The sequence below is a fragment of the Lissotriton vulgaris genome, chromosome 1_1, assembly GCF_964263255.1.
Source record: "Lissotriton vulgaris chromosome 1_1, aLisVul1.2, whole genome shotgun sequence".
NCBI lineage: Eukaryota > Metazoa > Chordata > Amphibia > Caudata > Salamandridae > Lissotriton > Lissotriton vulgaris.
The window spans coordinates 2,122,304,158-2,122,326,302 of record NC_141685.1 but is presented as its reverse complement, the minus strand read 5'-3'; the positions used below and the strand labels follow the sequence as shown (position 1 = coordinate 2,122,326,302).

The 22,145-nt window shown below is 48.4% G+C and overlaps 1 protein-coding gene across 1 annotated transcript; it reads left to right on the top strand.

The window, feature by feature from the left end:
• The first annotated feature begins 5,989 nt into the window (after positions 1-5,989).
• Positions 5,990-14,355, top strand: LOC147751695 (uncharacterized). The gene is made up of 2 exons (XM_086933988.1): positions 5,990-7,352; positions 14,291-14,355. Exons 1-2 carry the CDS (start codon positions 5,990-5,992, stop codon positions 14,353-14,355), a joined length of 1,428 nt encoding a protein of 475 aa, XP_086790114.1.
• The last annotated feature ends 7,790 nt before the right edge of the window (positions 14,356-22,145 follow it).

The window sequence follows — 22,145 nt, the reverse complement described above, 5'->3', positions numbered from 1 at the left end:
AGAACCTTGGTCCACCTGATGAAGCCCTCACCGAGACCGAACCTCCGTAACACAGTACCAAGGTAGTCCCATTCCAGGCTGTCAAAAGCCTTCTCTAGGTCCACCGATAAGACAACCGGGCACGGGGCGTCCACAAGCGGTTCTCCCAGCAAGCGGAACAACCTGCGAATGTTCATGGTCGTGTTACGCCTGGGGATGAATCCAGCTTGGTCCTCATGTACCAGGGAGCTCATGTGCCCCAACAGCCTCGAGGCCAAGATGCTGCTCAGTATTTTATAGTCAACCGTCAGCATTGATAAGGGACGGTAAGACCCCGGATCGGATGAGTCCCTTCCGGGCTTGAGGAGGGGAACCACCAAGGCCTCGCACATCGAGCCCGGGAGTCGCCCAAGTCTCTTCGCCTCCTTGTAGACTATCAACAGCCTAGGGGCTAGGAGATCAGCATAAGCTGCATAGAACTCCACCGGAAGGCCGTCCAGGCCCGGGGTCTTATTCCTCGCCATCTTTTTAATGGCGCTGCGGATCTCTCCCAATTCTATGTCGGACCCCAGGGCTTTCGCCACGTCCTGCTCCACTGTTCGGAGCTCCAGAGGCTGCAGATAATTATGAAGCAAATCAGGGTCTCGGGTAGAGCGACTACGGTACAAACTTTCGTAGTATTGCCGGTAGCAACTCAGAATCTCAGGCTGAGTGCACACCACAGTTCCGTCTGCCTTGCGCATGGACGACGTCAGTGAGGACTGGCGCGTAGGGTTGGCTAGCCATGCCAGCAGCGCGCTCGACCTATCCCCCTCTGCGAGGGACCGAACCGTATAGGCCTTGTAGTCAAAACAGCGGAGCCGTTCGATCTCCGCCGCTACCGCCTCCTTCGCCTCCGCTGCGCGTATCTGTAATTCAGGGCGCCCGGGGCGGCGGAGTTCCAGCTCGCGAAGCTTCCGGTCTGCTGCGTCTAGGTCTGCGAGGATAATTCGCCTCATGCCGACCTTCTTAGAAATACAGTATCCCCTCACCACCACCTTAAAAGCGTCCCACTCTAGCGCTCTCGAGCTCGCGGTGCCACCGTTGGACGCAAAGTACTCCGAGATCTTATCGCCTAGGTCCGCTCTGAAAACACTGTCCTCAAGGATCTCGGGCCGTAACTTCCAGGTGGGCACCGCAGGCACCCCGGGGAACCAACGAAGGTCCAGCAGGAGGGGGTTATGATCTGATATGGTCCTGGTCAAATATTCAGACCGGACCGCTGCCGAAACCAGTTCTGGCGAGCCAAGGAACCCGTCCAGTCTAACGTGCAGCTCATGGAGGCTCGAGAAATAGGAATAGTCCCTAGTTGTGGGGTGCTGCGCCCTCCAGATATCCATTAAACCCCAGTGAGTCTGCCAGTCCCTACGACCCTTAGCCACGCGGCGAACCGGAGAATCAGGTAGGGGTGGATGCGATCGGTCAGTGTCTACATCCACTACCGAGTTAAAATCTCCACCGAGCAGGAGGGGCCCAGAAAAGAAGTGGGCCAACGAGCCCGATAACCTGGAAAGGAAGGCAGTCTGGTCTACATTAGGAGCATACACACAGCAAACGTTTAGGTCTCTCCCTCCCAAAGTGCCCGAAATGGCCACATATCGCCCCTCTGGATCTATCACTGTTTTTGTGACCTGGAAGGGAACCCCAGCTCTAACCCAAATCAGCGCCCCTCTGGCATACGCGGAGTACGAAGTGCAAAAGACCTGCCCCCTCCATCTACGCTGTAGCGCCGCCCCTTCCGCCTTGTTCAGATGTGTTTCCTGCAGCAGCGCCATTTGTACCCCCCTACGCACTAAATAAGCGTGGACTTTGTGTCGCCTAGACATGGTATGAAGCCCCCGCACGTTCCAAGTAACACATTTCAGATTAGCAACATTAGCCATTGTCCCAGATCGTTCTCGCAAAGTCTCCCCATCTGGGTCCCAACAAAGAAAGGACATCAATCATCCCAGCACTGATGGCGGCCATTTTCCCCAACCAAAACTTAACAACCCAAGTATGAACCAAACCCCCATCCACCCTCCCCAGAACAGGACCCAAATAGCACCATCTAGTTCCCATCCAAACCATACCCTCCAAAAACCCACTATCCCCTACTAATCCTGCGGTCGCCACCGTAGGAAGGCCTTAAGGGCCAGGTGCGGGCCGGGCGGAGGCAGTGGGCCCTCGACGCTCAGGCCACCAGGACTAAGACAGGCCCAAAACAGTGCCAAACACGCTCGGGGCAAAAACAAGGCACCCCACCCCCCCTCCCCCGGGAGTCATCATCAAGTGTCGGCACCCACCGCCCCCGTGCCGGGCCCCCTCCCAAAAGGAAGTAGCTCACCCCATTACCCCTGTCCATCTAAAAGGTCCTCCACCGATTTCGGTGTGATCACCGGCGTATGGACGCTATCAGTCACCGATTCCTCGGAGTCCGTTGGCACCCCTTCGTCACCAGGGTCCGCTTCCTCCTCAATGGCATCGTCCCGTGAGCCAGACAGCGCAGATAACACCTCCTGCACTCCCTTCCGCTCCGTCGATGTCTCCGCAGTCGAGGGTCCGCCTGAGCGGCCACGGCGACTCCGAATTCTTTTGGACCGCCGTCTCTGCTCCGGCTCTGCCGCCTGCTGTGATGAGGAGCCGAAGCCATCTTTCCCTGCTCTGTAGAGTTCGAGCCAGTTGCAGACGTCCTCCGGGGTATCAAAGAATTGAGTCTTGTCATCGACAATTATGCGGAGCCTCGCAGGGAATAGGAGCGAGTACTGGATGCCCTCGCTCCTGAGCTCACGCTTGACCGCCAGGAAGGAAAACCGTCTACGTTGAGTTTCATAGGTGTAATCCGGGAAGATGTTCACCTGGCTGTTCGCCACTTTGAATGGACCATTATGTCTGGCGGCGTTGAGGATGAGGTCCCTGTCCCGAAAGTGCAACAACCGTGCCACCACCGGTCGCGGGGTCCGACCCTGTTGCGGTGGCCACGCTGGGACCCTATGGGCGCGCTCCAAGGTGTAGAAGGAGGATAGACCCTCCGGGGCCACCGTGTCTCGGAGCCAGGCCTCCAAGTATGCCACCATGTCGCCATCCTCAATCTTCTCCGGCAGGCCCACCACCCGAATGTTATTCCTCCTGTTACGGCCTTCTGCATCCTCCGCTCTCTGCTCTAGGGCCGTGATCCGGGACAGGGCATCCTTCATAGTCGCAGCCAGGGTTCGCTGCGCCGGCTCCAAGGTTTTTACCGAACTCTCCACTTCTTGACCCTGTCCGAGAGTTTGCTGTGATCCGCTCTAAGGAGGCCTAGGCTTGTCGCTACCTGGGCAATGTCCTGCTGGAGGGCCGAGCGCGTGGTCGCAATCGCCTCCAAGACGCGGTCAAATTGCTGCTGCATTGATGCACCACCAGAACTCTCCGGGTCCCCACGTTCCTCTTTGTCCTGGGACTCCGAGTCTGAGGCGGCTGGGGTAGTCCCCTTGGCTCCTCTAGGTTTCCCCATGTCGCCGGGAGCACACCGTGCGGGTCCAGGAGTAGGCTTCTCCGAGTGCAAGCGCCGGCTGTGATTCTCCCGGTTGCTGGGCCTCACGTCGAGTGCCGGAAATCCCCGTCTCCAGGGCCTGTTGGACCTCCTCAGCTTAGGCTCGTGCCACCACCACGTCGTCTGAGGGCACCGGGGAGGAGGCGGAGACAATCGCCGCCAGGTCGGGCAGGCCCGAGCGGCCGATAGAGGACCGGAGCAAGGGTCACCGATTCCTCCGGATGATCTGCGGCGCCAAAGGGTTGCGCCTCCCATGTAAGTGGGTCGGCCAGGAAAAAGTAGCCAAGTGCGGAGCAGGGAGTGGGGCCACCGTCGGGACCTCCAGGCGCCCGCGTGCGGGATCCACTGTAGCGGGGGCATCTGCCCGTCCGAGTGCGATCCTCGTGGAAAGAGTCCGATCCGACCAATGTCCAGTTCCTCACACCTCCGTGAGACGGTAGAGCAGGGGGCGCGCCGTTGCTAGTGGTGTTCCATCAGTCTAGTGGATCCGGCCAAGGGGACAATGAAGTCCGGGCGCCATGTTGGGTCACACTCCGCAGTTCCACAAACTCCGATTTTCCGCCGGGTCACCGCTCGTTCGGACTCCGCCAGGGGCCCCGGCAGGTCTCCGCCGGGCCGATCAGCAGAATGCTGGGGTCGGGGTGCCCCGCAGCCACCGATGTACAGGATAATCACGGGCTCAGTCCCGGAGCCGAGCTCTCAGGCGACCATCGCCATCGGCGCCCAAGCCACGCCCCCCTCGGGCCCTTGATCATTATATTTCTACAGCTGTTGAATCTTTAGCCCTGGCTAGAGCTGCGAGGTCAGCGAGGCCCTCCACTTCCGCTCCTTGGTTCTCGGACTCCCTTAGAGCAGCAAAGAGCAGGTGCAAATGCCTGGAACGGCAGTGGAGGGCTAACTATTGTGAGGCAGCCAAAACTATCTATAAAAACACACTGAAAGATCTGCACAAATTAATCAGAGCAGCCAGGAGGGGCTACATAGCTAGCTGTATACTCAAAGCTGAAAATCCTACTAAAGAGGTATTTAAGGTGGTCAATTCCTTTTTCAAGCCAAAAGCATTAGAGACCGGTGTACAACCATCTATCGCTCTGTGCAAAATCATCTCTGACTTCTTTGACAACAAAATCAAGAAGGTCTACCAGACTTTCTCTGAGATTCATGAAACAGTAAAATCGAACAGTAAGGTGGGAAATTTTAGCCCGATTTAAATGCAGGAAGTGGTGGCGGAAATCCAGGGGTGTTATTCAGGGGCTCCAGATGACCCATGCCCCCTGAAACTTTGGAAAGCCAGGCACACTCTGTTAAGCATGTGCTGACACATGAATGTATGATTTTACCCCGCAGCCACACACTCCGCATACCATTACAACGCAATGTTATCTCCGCATATGCCATGACTCTGCATGATTTTATAATGAAGCAAAGATAACGAAAAATGCATGTAAACATGTTAATGTACATTTTCAACGCAGTTTATAACAACATTTGCTATATCCACGAAAATTAAAGGGCTCCAATTAAGCATACCCCTTCGTCTTCTGTTACAAGAATAATACATTGACATTTACTTATTTTTTTAAATCGTTATCAATATACATTATTTACAACTCAAAAACAAAACTCTTTATAAATAAATCTTACCATTAAATAAAGAAATGTTAAAAATGTTTTAATTTATAAACAAATACAAGTGTAATTAACTCTACAGAAAAATGCTCAATAAAGTTATTTTTGATAAAAAAATACATTATTTCCATTATTTCAAACCTTACTCTTTCACTCTCTATCTCTCTAAATCAATTCTATGTCAGGAAGCGGAGGCGAGGATTTTGCTAGTCCTTTCTCCATTTTATTGGACAGCACGTTCAAAGATATAATAAAAAAACATTACATGAACTACCCAAACCAACATGGCAGCGGTAGGCATGGGAACGTATAGCCAATCACAGTCCTCACATCAGCATATAGGGATCCCACGTCGGTAGTCCTTTCTCTTTCTTCATTGCTGCCGCGTCAAGATAAGTCCCGATTTATTCCTTCTCTGTGGCGTGGCACTTTTTTAATTATTGTGACAGCGCTTGTTTATTCTCACTTTTGTTTAGACCCGACTTGCTTCTTAAAGCTGTAATTCCTTTTGGTCTGACGCGGTAGGCTTTCTGCCCGAGCGTCTTAATTGCGCGCGTGCGCATGTCTGAAGTGTCGGCTTTGACGCCGACCGGCTTTTCTCCACAGCGCTCTTCGCGCTTGTGGCGAACACGCGCTGAGGCACAGTGCTTCTGTTTATAATTAATTGCCTCTCTTCCCCACACTGACGCCGTTTATTACGGCAGGATTTATTTTGTGACAGGAATTCTGTTGTCACAGAAAAATATTGTTTTTCTTTACTGTTGACTTTCTGTGGGTGCCTGTGGTGGGAAACAAACCCCTTTTACCTAGTTTGGGGTGTACTTTTAGTGTATGGGTGCCCATCCCTCTACAGAAATGCAATCTTGTCAAGACCATGATTATTTGGCAGAAAATTCTGACCAAACTTCTCAGCCCTTATTGCGCCCTCCTGCAGAGGTGGACAGACTACTGTCTTCGGCAATTGCCCAGGCGCTGGCCCCTCTGCAGGACAGCGTCAATAAACTGTCTGCTCATGTATTTGAAGGTTCTCATATGTTCAGCGACAGCGGGGCTGGGCCCAGTGGTGTGCCTTCACAGCCATCACGCACGGCCATAAAGCGTAGCGCGGGGCACCTGGAAGGCTTCAATAAACTTGCAGACGTTTTCCATAAGGTTGCGTGCACGCTCAGAAGCGCACCCTACCGGGGGGACGACTCGCCCGGAAGTATTGGTGATGAGAACACCCAAGACCTTGACCCGGAGGAAGGGTTTCCCCTAGAGGGAGAGGATGACAAAGAGGGTTTCCAAGATGATGACGAGGATGAGTCCTCTGAAGACATGTCAGATGTTGGTAGGTCTTGGCGCCCTAAATCCAATATCTCTGAGTATGGGGATAGTGAACAGGTTTCATCTGACATGTTTGATCCCACCACTATTTATAGACCCCGTGCTTCGGAATGGATCCCAGAAAAGTCTACTTCTGATTATGTTGCCGCTAAACTACGTCAACCTCTTTCCCAAGATGTGCGCTTAAGGCTACGTTCGGAGTGTCCAAGGCCTAATCTTCCAAATAGAGTGGCGGCTACACCCGAAATTGATCCTAAGCTTTGCACTTTTTTCACCAAGTACATTAAAGAACCCAAAAAGGGCATAGACCGGTCCTGGAAAGCTTGCCAGGACAAGCTGCTAGATGTTGTTGGACCTTTAACTAAAATAATAGAACTGGCACAATGTTCTAAGGAGACAGGTATGCCTCTTCCTGTTGAAGAGGTAGCGGGTTGGGCGCAAAGAGCGATTTGCCTTCTGGGCAACGCTAATTGTGCTCTTTCCGCGGAACGTCGTCGGTCCCTTTTGTTAAAAATTGACCCCAAGTTGGGAGAGTTATCTTCCTCTGAAGCGGGTGCAGTGGCGCAAGGTGCCTTATTTGGAGACCCCTTTGTCAAAGAATCGGGGAAATTTGTAGCTACCTTCTCGGCTTTAGACAAGGCTCAAGCCTCAATGAAAAAAATGTTCCCCAAGAAGGTTTTTGGTGGGGCCGGCAGAGTAAGGGGTCACTCTTCCGGCCGCCAATTCCAACAAGGCTCCAACAGAAGACAAGCCAGAAGGAACAACGGCTGGAATGATGGACAACAGGGTTCCTTCTACCCCTCCCGAGGTGGCAGAGGCCAAGGCAGAGGACGTGGTGGCAACCAGTCCAATTCCAAGGGATTTAACGGTAAGCTTTACCATCATTTCTCCAGTTCGTCTGGGGGGGAGAATTGCCTTGTTTCTTCAGGCCTGGTCAGACCTAACATCGGACTCTTGGGTTCTAGAAACAGTTCAAGGATTTCACATCGAGTTTTATGGTTCCCCCGTCCAAGAGTCTCGTCCTCGTCCACTGTCTTTTTCTCACGCAGAACAGGAACTCATAGATCTAGAAGTTCAGGATATGCTGATGAAAGGCGCAATAATTCCTGCGTCTCTCCATCCGCACGGTTTTCTCAGCGACATCTTTTTAGTCGAGAAAAAAGGCAAAGGTTTCAGACCAGTCATCAACCTTTGTTCCTTCAACGAATGGTTGATTTACAGGCACTTCAAGATGGAGGGTATCCATCTTCTAAGAGACCTCTTACTTCAGAACGACTGGTTGGTTCGTCTGGACCTGAAGGATGCTTACCTTTCGGTCCCAGTCTTCCCTCCGCATTGTCGCTTCCTCCAGTTTCTTTGGAAGAATCAGATCTACGAATTTCGTACCCTTCCCTTCGGTCTGTCATCAGCATCATGGTGCTTTACCAAACTCCTCCGACCGGTTGTCGAACACCTCCGAACCATGGGATTCCGTCTAATAATTTACTTGGACGACATTCTTTTAATGAATCAGTCCAAGGAGCTCCTTCTACGACATCTTCAAGTGACTATATCGCTTCTTCAGTCTCTGGGGTTTATCATCAATTCCCAGAAGTCGGACTTGGTCCCCCATCAGGAAATGACTTTCCTTGGATTTCTGATAAAAACGACGGACGCAACGCTGCATCTTCCTTCGCAGAAGATTTCCAATATCAAGAAGGAGATTCGCAAGGTCCTCCGTCGGGACCGCATTTCCCTCCGTCAATTGGCCAGGATTGTGGGCTTACTGTCTTCATCGATCCAGGCCATTTTTCCAGGCCCGCTTCATTACAGGGTTCTCCAGAGACTAAAGGCGTTTCATCTTCGCAAGGGCCTCACATACTCGGAACTAATTTCCTTGTCCATGGAGGCCAGGCCGGAGCTCGCCTGGTGGTTAGACCACATGGATGCTTGGAACGGGAAGGCGATTTTTAGTTCCCGTCCGGATCTGGTGATCGAATCGGATGCCAGTCGCCAAGGTTAGGGAGCCCGGTGCGGTTCCCTCTCGGTGGGGGGCAGATGGATGGAGGAGGAACTTCACCTCCACATAAATTGTTTAGAACTCCTTGCGGGTTCGTTCGCCATCCGCTCATTCACCACGAACAAAGTCTCTTGTTGTGTTCTTCTACGGATGGACAAGACCACTGCGGTTCGATACATCAATCGATTGGGGGGCACTCACTCCAAAGTCCTAGCGGATCTCGCGAAGGATTTTTGGAACTATTGCCTTCTACGTCAGATTTCTGTCATGGCGGAGTACCTCCCCGGAAATCTGAACAGTGTGGCGGATTGGCATTCCAGGAATTTCCGGGATGTCAGCGATACGAGGCTGGATCCTTCAGTGTTTCAGATGATTTTGGATCTTTGGGGTCTTCCAGTATTGGACTTGTTTGCGTCCAGGTGGAACGCCCAACTTCCCCGATTTTACAGCTGGAAACCGGACCCGGGTGCGGAAGCAGTAGATGCCTTCCTGCAGGATTGGTCCCGGTTTCCAGCGTATGCATTTCCCCCGTTTCTGTTCATGTTTTGTTGCAGCCCAGGTCCGCAGACAGCGGGCCTCTCTGATCTTGATCACTCCGATCTGGAAGGCTCAATGTTGGTTCCCGTCCCTTCTGGAGTTATCCTGGGACAGACCTCTACGCTTGCCGTTTTTCCACAACATTCTAACAGATCCATTGGGTCATCCGCATCCCCTGGTTCTCCAAGGCCATCTAAGTCTCATGGCCTGGAGGATTTCAGGGGACGTTGGTCGAACGACACTCTTTCGAGAGACGCTGAGCTCCTCATTCAGCGAGCCTGGGCTCCTAGTACCACTAAACGATACAGATCAGCCTGGAACAGATGGGTTCGTTGGTGTGTGGCAAAACACCTGGATCCCGTGGGCTCCTCTGTTACAGAGGTGATTAATTTTCTGGCCGAACTTTACAACAAGAAACTTGCATATTGTACAATCAATTCTTTCCGTTCAGCTATTTCTGCTGGTCATGCCCTTGTGGATGGCTCTCCGGTGGGAGAGCATCCTTGGATTTGCAAACTCCTCAAGGGTATTCGTCTTTCACGTCCTCTAGAACCTCGTTATTCTGGTTTATGGGATGTTAATGTGGTGTTACGTTTCCTAAGTTCCTGGCAGGATAATGAGTATCTTTCATGGAAGGAGCTTTCAGCTAAGTTAGCTATCCTCCTCTGTCTAATATCTTGCAAAAGGGCTTCTGATGTTCGTGCCCTTGATATTTCAGCAAGAGTCTTTACTCCGGATGGAGTTACTTTTACCGTATCCAGAAGAACTAAATGCAATACCAGGTCAGTATCTTATCCGGCCTTTCCAGATTCACCTAAATTGTGTGTGGTTCGCTGCCTCAAGACTTATGAGGATGTAACTTTGGAAGTGCGCCCTCCGGGCGAAAGACAACTGCTGATTGCAATTAAGAAACCTTTCAAGGCGGTTTCTTCTCTCACCATTGCCACATGGGTCAGGTGGATTATGTCTGAGGCTGGAATCAACATCTCGAACTTTGGGGCTCACTCCACTAGAGACGCAATGGCGTCCAAGGCTGTACAGGTTGGTGGCAGATTGGAGGACATTATGAACGCAGCGGATTGGTCTTCAGATTCAACTTTCAAAAAGTTTTATTTTAAGCCAATCCATGAAGCTGCTTCTTTGGTGGTGAGTAAGCTTTAAACAAGCAAAATCCTCGCCTCCGCTTCCTGACATAGAATAAGAAATTTCCTAGTTCACACAAAGGAAAGTTTCAATTCTATTAAGGACGCGGAGGCGAGGATTTTCCCACCCTGGCCTATCTAGCCTTCCCTCCCTGAATTGTGGATTCCAGTGTTTATTTCTTCATTTAAGGAGAGTAATCTTTTTCCTATACCTTGATATTTACATTGAATGATATGTGTTTACATGACATTCTTTGCCTTTTACTGCAATTGCATATGTTTTCTCCCACTGCAATGTGTTTTGATTGATTTCAACATTGTACTGGATGGGCTATTATTACTGTTTCTCTTCCCTAGGCTCCGATCAGAAGACGGACTAGTGGATAAGAGGACTTCTTTCCAGCAGCAGCAACGAAAAGAGGAAGGACTACCGACGTGGGATCCCTATATGCTGATGTGTGGACTGTGATTGGCTATACGTTCCCATGACTACCGCTGCCATGTTGGTTTGAGTAGTTCATGTAATGTTTTTTTTATTATATCTTTGAACGTGCTGTCCCATAAAATGGAGAAAGGACTAGCAAAATCCTCGCCTCCGCTTCCTTAATAGAATTGAAACTTTCCTTTGTGTGAACTAGGAAATTTCTCATTATTCCGTTTAACTCGCTCTGTAAAGTAAAAGTATTAAAAATGGATTACCGCTTTCGACAACAAGAATACTAAAGATAAAAAAGAGACTAATTTAAGCGTCAATAGCCTAAATTTACTTTCTAATCTGGATCATCATGGATAATATTCTTCAACCACTCCACCTCATTGGAGCATCGCGCCGTCCATTTTTTCAAAGGATTTTACTTTCTTCAATATAATTCCGCATGGAGAGGGACATCAACATTTTCAAAGACTCGTATGCAACTTCTCCCTCGAGTGTCGAGTGTCGAGTGTGCAGTGCATGTCAGCAATTGACAGTAAGTTATTTGCCTTTTTTTTAACTTTAATTTCTGCACTGTTTAAAAAAAATATATATCTCTCCTTAATATATCTTTTAATATATCTTTTAAAAATGCAATCTTAAAATCAGTGTGCCTTTTTTTTGTTGCTTTTTCATAATAAATCTGCTGTCCATCACATTTTCTTTGTCATTGAGGAGTGAAAGTATCTGCGGGGTGAAAGTATGCGGGGTGAAAGTATGCGGAGTGAAAGTATTCGCAGAGTGAATGTATTTGCTGAATGAAAGTATGCGGAGTAAAAGTATGCAGAGTAAAAGTATGTGGGGTTAAACTCTTCGTTATAACGATTCGTTGTGAAGGAGGTTTACTGCTGTCGCACATTTGGAATTTATCCCTGACGTCCTTCATTTTTCCCGACATATGAAAACACGTCACACTCCTCCCCCTGCAGAAAAAAACAAATGGGGATCCTGTGGATCTAAACAACTATAGGCCTATCTCACTGCTATCTGCACCAGGCAAGATGCTGGAAAAACTGGCGCAGCGGCAACTGACTAATTTCATTGAGAATAAAGGTAGCTTACATGATACCAAATCGGACTTTAGATCGGGTTTCAGTACCGAGACGACACTCTTGGAGCTGGCTGAGTCGGTGAGACTGGCGGTGGATTCAGGGGCATCCCCAATATTGGTGCTCCTGGAGCTATCAGCGGCATTCAACACTGTTGACCATACCTTGTTGTCTCAGAGACTGCAGGAGTTGGGCATAGGGGGTACGGTGCTGGCGTGGCTGAACTCCTACTTAAGCAATCACTCACAGAAGGTCTCACTGCAGCCATTTGTGTCAAAGCCAAAACCACTATGGTGTGGAGTTCCTCAGGGGTCAGCGTTGAGTCTTCTCCTGTTTAGCCTATACTTGGCTCCGCTAGTCTCTCTGGTAGGTAGTTGGGGGGTAAAAGCGATATCATACGCTGACCCAGTTGGTCTTCTCTTTTAAAGAGAAGTCTGTGGACTTTCAAAGGTTGCCTTTGAGATATTGCGTTGTGGATGAACAACAACAAACAGAAACTCAATGCAGGAAAGACGGAGGTGATGTTTTTCGGGAAAAAGTCACCTCCAGCACCGGATCTCTGGTGGCCTGAGGAAATGGGCCCTCCCCGTCCCCTGCAGACAGTATAAAAAATCTTGGGGTGAAGTGGGAGTCTGATTTGTCATTCTCGGCTCAGGTACGGCAGGTGACAGCCACCTGCTTCAGTAGACTCCAAAATGTGTGCAAATTTCTACATTTACTGCCAAAAGTGTGCCGGAAAATTACAGTCCATGCCATGGTGGCTTCCAGGCTGTACTATGCCAACAGCCTCTATTTAGGCCTACCAAAGTATCTAATCAGGCGCCTTCAGATGGTCAAGAATGCAGCTGCAAGACTGATTAGGTGGGTCTCTTTCCGACATCATTTCTCTGGGCATTTAATAGAACTCCACTGGTTACCAGTTGCTAAAAGTATCACATTTTAAAGGCTCTGACATTGGCTTTCCGTGCTACCCATGGCAACTGCCCCAGCTACCTGAAACTAAGACTACGTGGTTCTCTGGCAATGTTCCCAGGATATGGAACACACTCCCCACTGACCTCAGATGCAACCCCTCGTTCCCTTGCTTCAAAAAGGACCTGAAACTACTGCTCCTCAACCAATTCTTCCCTGACCAAGTCAACCAACCTAGACATCAATAGACTAATGGTCTCCCCTCTCACTTTAACTTTTTCTTGGAGGGGGTCATCTGACTGTTTCATCCACCTGCGTTCTTCACTCCCCCAATGTATATTTAAGTGTGATGTAGTAGCTTATATATTTTATGATTCCCCATGGTCTACGATGTAATGCAACTTCTCCCTCTCTTGTTTATGTAAAGCGCTCTGATACCCCCGGGTCTAGCTAACGCTATATAAAACTTTATAAATAATTTTTTTTAAAAATAGGCAGACGAGATCGCTAAGGTCTAACTCAAAAAGCTTGCTCTGCATACCCTGTTTTAACAGGGTCTGCCTAGGAGGTAGATCCTTCACGATTGGGACAGCAAAACTGTGGTACTCCCTGCCAGACGACTTACGCACCATAGAGGCAGAGCCTCTTTTCAGGAAAAAAGTTAAGACCTGGCTATTTAAGGCAGAATAATGGGTCTCTGGCTTTGCTTACTGGTTTTCCATCGGTATACTGTCAATCGCTTAGCGCCGAGACACCTACCTCTGCTTGAGGTAGCTGTCGCACTTTATAAGTGTCTGTCTTATTATTATTATTATTATTATTATTATTATTATTATTCACGCACTGTGCTTCGGGTCTTTGTGCTCCTGCTTGTATTTTCCATTTCCACACTATTTCTATAGCCCACATGTTCACACATGCACATTTCCCATTGTCTTGACGTCCCCTATTCCTACCTACCAAACTAGTCTATTATTTCTGCATCTCCTATCGTGACAATGCTTGTTTTGTGAACTTTTAACAAATCTGGACAAACATAAAACAATAGAGGTCATGCAAGGAAGCAAGCAGAATCCAGTAAGTGAAGTAAGACTTTACTTATTTTGTTCATCATGCTTATGCTGTCCCACCATTCACCAGATCCAGTTCTGGACCATGCTCCCAGCCTTCCCCCAGTACCCCTGGAGAAATGTTTCTCCTACATCTGGTGCCAGGGGTCATCATGTGGAGTCCAGGCCAGCGCTCTCCTGTTCGTGGAGCTTAGCCATTTTCCCAGAAGTGCCCATCTATAACATGAAACACAACACTTCGGGAATTCTAAAACTCTAACATACTGCTCAAAATCTAGTTGGCTGGCATATGAAGAAAACAGTTCCAGGAGGAATTACTTATAAAAACGATATTTGATTCTACTGCAAGGGCTACCTGACATAAAGGCCCTGCTGACACAATCAATGTGCTATAAATTCAAGGCTTAGAAAATGTAATCCTTTGACCTTGGCTGTACAATGCGGTTGTACATTGGTTGTGCTTGTATATGCACCCATATACATATAGACAAAGCAGTGGCAATTTCTATTAAAAAATAGGTGCTACGAGTGACGGCGCAGAGCAAACGCAAATACAGTGAAGAACAAAAAAAACATCATTGTGTGTTCATGAGCATATAAATAAATAAATGTCCTAATCTTACAGGTATCAATGAACATTTCAATGCCCTGAACCGCGTTAACCATGTGGGACCCGATTCACAGAACTAACTTAAGACAAAATCCTAAACTTACTACTTTTGGTATTCACAGAAGTTAGGATTTTGTCTTAAGTTTGTCTTAAAACAGACTTAAGACAGACTTAAGTTAGGATTTTGTCTTAATTCTGTCTTAAGACAAACTTAAGACAACATCCTAACTTCTGTGAATACCAAAAGTAGTAAGTTTAGGATTTTGTCTAGAGTTAGTTCTGTGAATCGGCCCGTGGAATTCATAACCAGATCATAGCATATGCAATGAATTAATTTCTTTCTTTCTTTCTTTCTTTCTTTCTTTCTTTCTTTCTTTCTTTCTTTCTCATTTTTACAAAGTGCAATTCTGCATTATGAGGGTGCACATACAACATGGAGACACTCTTACAGGTGTATGGTAAATAAATGGCCATATAGCAATGGATAATACATTAAAAAACAGTCTCTGCAAAGAGCAGGGGGGTTTACATATCAAGCATTGAAATTAGCTACAAGATTGGGCTATGAATACGAAAAAGAGGAGGAGGTGGGAGTGAGACATGAGAATTCAGATAACACCCAATGAAAGAACCACACATGTGAAGATACAGGAAGAAAGAAGGGGCAGAGTGGGTGAAGCTGAGGGACTGAGGCAATGAAGCTAAAGCAGGGGGGAAGACATATACCGAAGAAGACAGATAGCTTGGTTTGGTCTTAGCTTATCAATAATTATCATGCTCTTTTAAGAGAGTCAACCAAGTGTTCAGATGTTGTTTGTCTAGGACCTTAGAAGTGATGTATTCCTCCAGCTTGTCTTTTATCCTAGTTTCAAGGGGAAGCCAAACGAGGTCTTTTAATGCAAGACAATATGTGGTCATAAGTGGAGGTAACAGAGATCATCACAGTGCAGCACGAAGACTACCTTTTGTATCTAATAAAGAGAAGCTGGGGATGTCTTAAGGAATGGAGTTTTCATAGTAAAGCCGTGTTCAGGAGAGGGTCTGCACAGCAGTGCAGAAGTCTTTACAATGCAGAAGGGGGTTACATTTTTAGCGAGTGGAAAGAGGCTATTGCACATTTAGCAGTGTGTGCTATTTGTGAGTTCATGGACAGATGGGAATGAATCCAGAAACCAAGTGATAGGCACTTATGAGTGCATTGTCAGATGCCCTTCTAAAATAAAAACATGGGGGCTAGATTTAGCAAAATGTCAAGCAACACAACACTGCAAGACAACTTTCTGCGGGGTGTGACAGGGACAGACCAGGAATTTACTATATCTACTAAGATAAAAATCTTTCCTGCTCTCGCCCCGCACTGGGGCACTGAGTGCTGCCTAATGCCAACACAGGCACTCTTACACCATGCTGCAATGGGGGCCTGTGTTCCAGGCAGGATTGTTTTTGTGCAGGATGGACACCTTCCTTCACAACAAGCATTTGCAATGCAATAGGTCTCGCATTTGCAAAAGTTTGAGCTATTGGCATTGTAAATGATAAACCTTTTTATCTATGTGTTGGTTTTGAAAACAGATAAATAAATGGCAGTCATTTACAATGCTAATAGCTTAAACTCTCGCATTGTAAATGACAATGCCTTTTATTTATGTTTTTAAAAAGAAACATAAATAAAACACATTATCATTTATAATACCAACAGCCGAAGTGTTTGTGCCGCAGTGGGTCAGTGGCAGACCGTCCTGATTGTTGCTGTGTGTCTTTCTTTCTATCTTCCAGTCTCTTCTCTGTGTGCCCCTGTCTGCCTCTGCCACTGAGACAGAATAATATTGTGTGTCTGCCTTTCTATCATCCTGCCCCTTCCATGACATTGTGAGCCTGCCCGCCTGTGTCACAGAGTCACATTGTTCTTGTCTGGTCAGTGTGTCCATGACTTTCTGATGCTGCCTGCTTCTGACTGTTGTTGTGTCTGCCTTTCCATCTTCCTGTCTTTTCTCGGACTATGTGACCCTGTCGGTCTCTGCCTGTCACAGAGTCAGATTATTGTTTTGTCAGCCTGCGTGTCTGTTTTATGACTGTGCGTCCCTCTCTGGCATTGAGGCAGATTGTTGTTTTGTGTCGCCCTTCTGTCTCCCCCCCTCTTCTATGACACTGTGATCCTGCCTGCCTGCTGCATAAGAAGCTTGCGCAGGAGAGGCCCCGCGACGGGCCCTCTCCTCCAGCCCAGTTACAGGAAACATAAGCGACAGTTTGATATTTAATCACTTAATTTACGGAAATTGCAGTCTGTTCGTCATATTCGAAATGTAAGTTACGAGTCTCCGAATACAAAGTTGCCTGGCTAATTTAGGCCTGCATGGCACACTCTGTGAGGTCTGTCATGGGATATAGTGGGGGAGATGCATTGAGGCAGCAAACAAAAAAAATAAGAGCAGGTTTGGAAAAAGACCTTGCTTAAAATATCATAACGAGTCCACCCTCCCCTGCGAAAGAGGGAGACGGTGACTGTTGTTTAACGTAATAGTAAACTTGTTACTGGATTCTGTCTACTCGCATGAATGAGGCCGAGGTGGGCGCCTTCCTCCTGCTGACGGTTTTACATTCCTCGTTCAGCTGAAAAGCTGTGGGGCTCAATTTACAGCCAGAGGGCTAATGAGCTACTCAGTGGCGGCTGGTGACATTTGAAAGTAGTGGGGCGTAAAAGTTTGAGGTGAGTGCTCGGTGGCGAGTGAGCCTAGTGAGTGAGTCTGACTGCCATAAGGTGGGTTTGTGGGGTCCTTCTCGCCATTTTTGTAATCAAACTGACTATCCCCAGAGCTAAGCTAACCCAGCCTATCAGTATTCAGATGCTGATTAAGCCGATGTGTAATATCTGAAAAAACTCCAGGTGACAATGGTGAACACTGCACAGAGATGGTGCCCTGACTACCGAAGCGCACACGGTAATGGATAGACACACAATGCATGCACATGTGAGGTATTTGGCCACTGTGGGTAACATCAAAAGGAATGGGGGCGATTGACAGCCTGAAAACAGGCAACATATGCAGGGAACAAGCCCCAAGGCATCCTATGTGACCCAAGAACACCACCCAGCATGGATGCAGCAATAATGTAGTACACATGCAAAATTAGTAGCAGATGAAGAGAGCAGTGCCTGAATAAACAAAAAACAGTAATAAAGACATTCATGAACGAAATTAATGAATTTACCAACCATGAAAGAAACACTAAAATGCTAATTTAAAGGGTACGACTCCAGTCCATAGCATCCGAGCACCTCGCAGAACATGTCACTACCAGTGACATCACACAGCTGGGTCCTTACCAAGGCTGCACACGCACACCCCACCTCTTAAAGTTCAATAATCTGCATAAACTAGAATCATTGAGGGAAAACAAACCATGTGACAACACCATGTTAATTTTTAAATAATTCTCTCTGTGGTATTTTAGAACAAGTCCTTGCGTGCAGGTTTGTGTAACTGTGCAGTTTTGTTTACATTCCACTCGCAAAAGAAACGGAACTAATAAGCTCTCTGATTTGTACATTTAACTTCCACACACCTGTGGCACAGTATGACCCCAACTCCCAGTGCACCAAGCATATCAAGGTGTCCTGCAGCACCTTGATCTCCTGGGCCAGAATGGCGAAGAGCACCTGCAGCACGGGAACCATGTTCAGAGCAAATAAAAGACACGAGCGAGCAATGAGTTTACCGCTGCAGTAGTTCTAATTAACTGCGCTGTAAGACTGTGCGGGTGAGAAAGCAATATTAGAGGGGGCGAGAGAGCAAACAAGGGTTGTATCCTGAACAATGCGAGCCTGTGCAAAAACAGTTTTCTGCAGGTGCATTTATGTGATTTATGCTCTAATCACAAACCCTTTTTTATGATCAGCGCTGGTGTGCAGATTACCTTTTCATCAGTTAGTTAACATTTCAAACGGTTCCTAACTGAGAATATACTTAAAAAATAGAAATACCTGTTTTCTGCCATATTCTCAGTAAGGAAACACTATCATGAAAATTGCACTAACGGACAAATTGCTGGGGCAAAAATCATAGGAACTCCGCTGCAAGTGTGGCACGAGAGGAATTCAAACCTAGTGTTGCCCACGCGCACTCTAGTCTCTTCATGGTCTGGCCTCCCAGAGGTGTTTGGTAGTAAGAAGGGAGTGTGACCGGAGACAGCTGCACAGGTATGGGGAAGGAACATCAGCTGTCATGAACGAAGGAATCGGCACAGACAGTTTGAACGTCAGGCCAGCTCCAAGGGCGGCAGAAGTTTAACCACGTACAGTACACATATTTATATACCCTTATTACAGCAATTTTTATAGTGCAAAGTAAACAGCATTACAGCCCAATCCCACCCAACAGGGATTTGAAACGGTAAACAGTACACTTTTGATGTGGTTTTTTTACCTTCTATTTTTACACACGGGCGGCTGCCTGCTTCAGCGTCTCTGAGGCCATTAGGCCAACACTGACAGTGCTGCCTTGCTGCGGGCTTGCTGTGAGGCCAGGCCCGGGCCTGAGCGTGGCATGTAGTCAGAGAGATGACGAGTGACATGGTGGTGGTCAGATTGGGAATGAGGAATAAATACCACCACTCGTCTCAACTGCACCTGCACCATCCACACTTCGATCTTCGTCGTCCTGGAGGCAAATATACGCAGGAGCTGGAAGTAGATTTAAACTCCAGCGCGGCAACAGGAGTAGGGGTCCATCACTGCAAGGCATCATATTAAAGCCCTGCAGTGATTGGTCACGAACATTGGAGCCTCAAAAGATCTCTCCTATCCTCGCGTTGCCTTCTGTTCACCAGAGATCGGGCAGTCAGCCTCCAACCCACGCACGGCAGCACCATCATCCTCGTTAACTCAGCCAATCCTGGCGCAGCATAACATCGCCACTGCGCCAGGATTGGCTAAAGTGCAGGGCTAAAACTGCCCATAATGAGACCCGGCTCCCCCGGGTCTCTGTCTGTGTGACAGCTAAGGGAGGAGGAGGAGGGAAGGGGCTATTGCCTGTGTGCGCATGCGTGGGCAAGTCATAATAATGACGTGTCCTAAATGCGCACACTGCTGCCTGCCACAGACGCTGATATTCACAGTGAGTCACACGCTGCACTGCCGCAGGCCCGCCCCCCACGATCGCGATGATGTCACGTTGTGACTCCGGCCTCAATTATGACTGCACTGTCGTTTATTCTGTGCGCGCTCATAATTGTACTTTATACTTTTTACTTTTTGCGCAGTGTGCTGTGTGCAGTGTGTCAGACCAGTGACAGCAGTGACGGTCGTCCATGGCTAGTGGGGCTACGCCCCAACGCCCCCAATGGACGAACCGCCACTGTGTGCCCCGCAGAAGGCCAGCGGGGCGCCTGCCAGCTCTCCGTGTCCCGCCATGACGGACGGCCAAGCAGCCCTGGGCTTTTCTAGTTACTAGCATTAAGCATGCTTGTACTTGCAGCCACTAAAATGTGAAACTACAAGTTCCAGCCTACATGGAACTGCTATGCTGTCTGAAAACCTAAGAATGACTGAAAGGAGGTTACAGATGCCAACCCAACCACCAGCTGTCTGTTCTCTTAAGTGCTCTCAATGCCCTCGCTTTTGTTAAAGAGCAAATATCTGAAAAGGACTAGCATTGGCGCGCACGAGCGGCGGACTCCTAAACAAAGCTTTAGGCCCCTGTAAAATGGCCTTTATCCCACCAAAGTCTTTTGAATGAGTGTCTGTATACTTGTGTCTGGGTGTTTGCCTGCGTGTTTGCTATGTTTGTGTGTGTGTGTGTGTGTGTGTGTGTGAGAGAGAGTGAGAAAAGCGAGTGAAAGAGGGAGAATCCAGACACAAGGGAGGTATTTTAAAGGACATTCTGGGAATGCTTGTGTGAGCATTGCTGATTGTTTCTGTGATTGCGCACTTAAGAACATATAAGTAATCGGCCACATAGTAGAAGTGTCTTGTATGTCTTGTCCTTAGCCCCGCCCCTAGCCCCGCCCACTTGCTACACTCGTAGCTCATTGTAAGAGTACCTGCACTTATTTTTTCCGATTTAAAGCACAGCATATGCGGGTGTTATTCTCCAGGCGGTGGCTCCGAGTGTAGATAGCAAGTGCCCAGAACCAAGTGTACAGACTTCCCCCGTATTATTGCGGCCGGTCGCGCTCTGTTCTGAAATTGACGAAGAGTGGAGCAGACGTGGAGCAGACTTGGAGGCTATGACACGCGGAGCGCGTTCTGAATTAGTGCGGGGCAGGGTCGGATTGGCAAGGCGGGCATTCGGGAATGGGCCGAAGGGCCGGTGCCTCAGTGCCCTCTGTGGGCCGTTTTTTTTCTCCCCTGTCCCAGTCCACAGAGAGTGGACTAGGAAAGGGGAGAAAAAAACCGGCCCACAGAGTGCACGGAGACAGAGACTGAGAAAATGCAAGCAGCCTCGCAGTGCGGCCAGACAGCGATTGTCAGCTGTGGCCTCTCCTTCACCCCTACCCTGCCAAGCAATCAAGCTGAGGCTGGGCTGGGGAGGGGTGATTGTTTGCAATAATCGGCCTCCCTGGGGGGCCAGGTGTTTCTCAGGCCTTTGAGCCATTTGCACCTTGGCCCCCTGGCGCCCATGCAGCCCAGAAACGGTGTTAGTCTTAACACCTCGCCCACAGCCCTTCACATTCAGGGCACAGTGGGCGAGGAAGAATGGGTCTTGCTGTGGGGGCCTGGTGATGTTTGGAATTTTTTTGTTTTATTTATTTATTTATGTGTTTTTATATAGCGCGGACTTTACCCGAAGGTGTCAGAGGCTTCACACTAGGAACAGCAATAATACATGAGGAGAAAATTATAAGTGGACAAATTACAAAAGCAAACGTTAAGTTACATGAATCAAAAGTGACAATAGTGAGCGACCAAAATACAAGAGGAGCAAACGATACATTACAGGAGGAAAAAGAGATATGTGTGCAGGTTACAAAAGCGTACAAAATACAAGTAGAGGTATAATACTGCAATTAATGGCAGACACTCCAGCACAAGAACAAACGTTACGTAGGCAATGGTGGCACTTGTGCAAGTATCTAAAGCAAACAAAAGTGAGAGGTAGCAAACAGTGTGTTACAAGAGAAAAGTGACGTGTGCAAGTTACAAAAGGGTACCATACACGGGTACAAGGGTAATACTACAGTAAATGGTAAATACTCAAACTGCCAGAACACACTGGGAAGGCACTTCCCATGCACCAGCTTCACCTCAGCCTCCCCCCTGGCTACCTGGCTACCTTGGATGACCCAGAAAGCTGTGTTTTGTGCTCCCCTGCCAGGACATTTTTCCAAGGCCTGGAGGGTTGATTAATTTACTAATTGCAGGGGCCTTACCTCTGTTCATGTGCTCCTGAGCTGAAGGTCTGGGGAGGGCTAAGTAGGTTAGTAATAGCAGGGGCTTTGCTGCTTTTCAGGTGCTCCTGTGCTGGAGGGCTGGAATAATTTTGTGACAAAAAGGGGCCTTGCTATTTTTTTTAGTTGCTCAGCATGTAGGCCATTGTCACCTTGGCCCTGTGTCCTGTGCAAGAACAGTATCCTCCCACTTTCATTCCTTGTCTGTGCAAATGGTGTTTCATGAAAGGGCACGCCCCTTGAATGTGGGCCACGCCCCTTAAATATGGGCCACGCCTCTTGAATGTGGGCCACTTTTTTCGTCAATGCCCGGGCCGAATTGTGATCCCAATCCGACCCTGGTGCGGGGAACCTCTAGCGGTCAGCTAACTGCACCGAGCACCCGAGCAAAGTGCGTTCTCGCGGCTGCGCTGAAAGGCAAACTAATGGATCACAAATTTACAGCAGCACGAAGGTTTAACATTAGGGATCTATCCTAGTGTTA

Excerpts from the sequence above, each read along its gene's own strand:
- LOC147751695 (XM_086933988.1), top strand. The coding sequence starts at position 5,990 with ATGGGTGCCCATCCCTCTACAGAAATGCAATCTTGTCAAGACCATGAT. Across the intron at positions 7,353-14,290 it reads CAATTCCAAGGGATTTAACG|GTATCAATGAACATTTCAAT; the intron begins GTAAGCTTTACC and ends CTAATCTTACAG.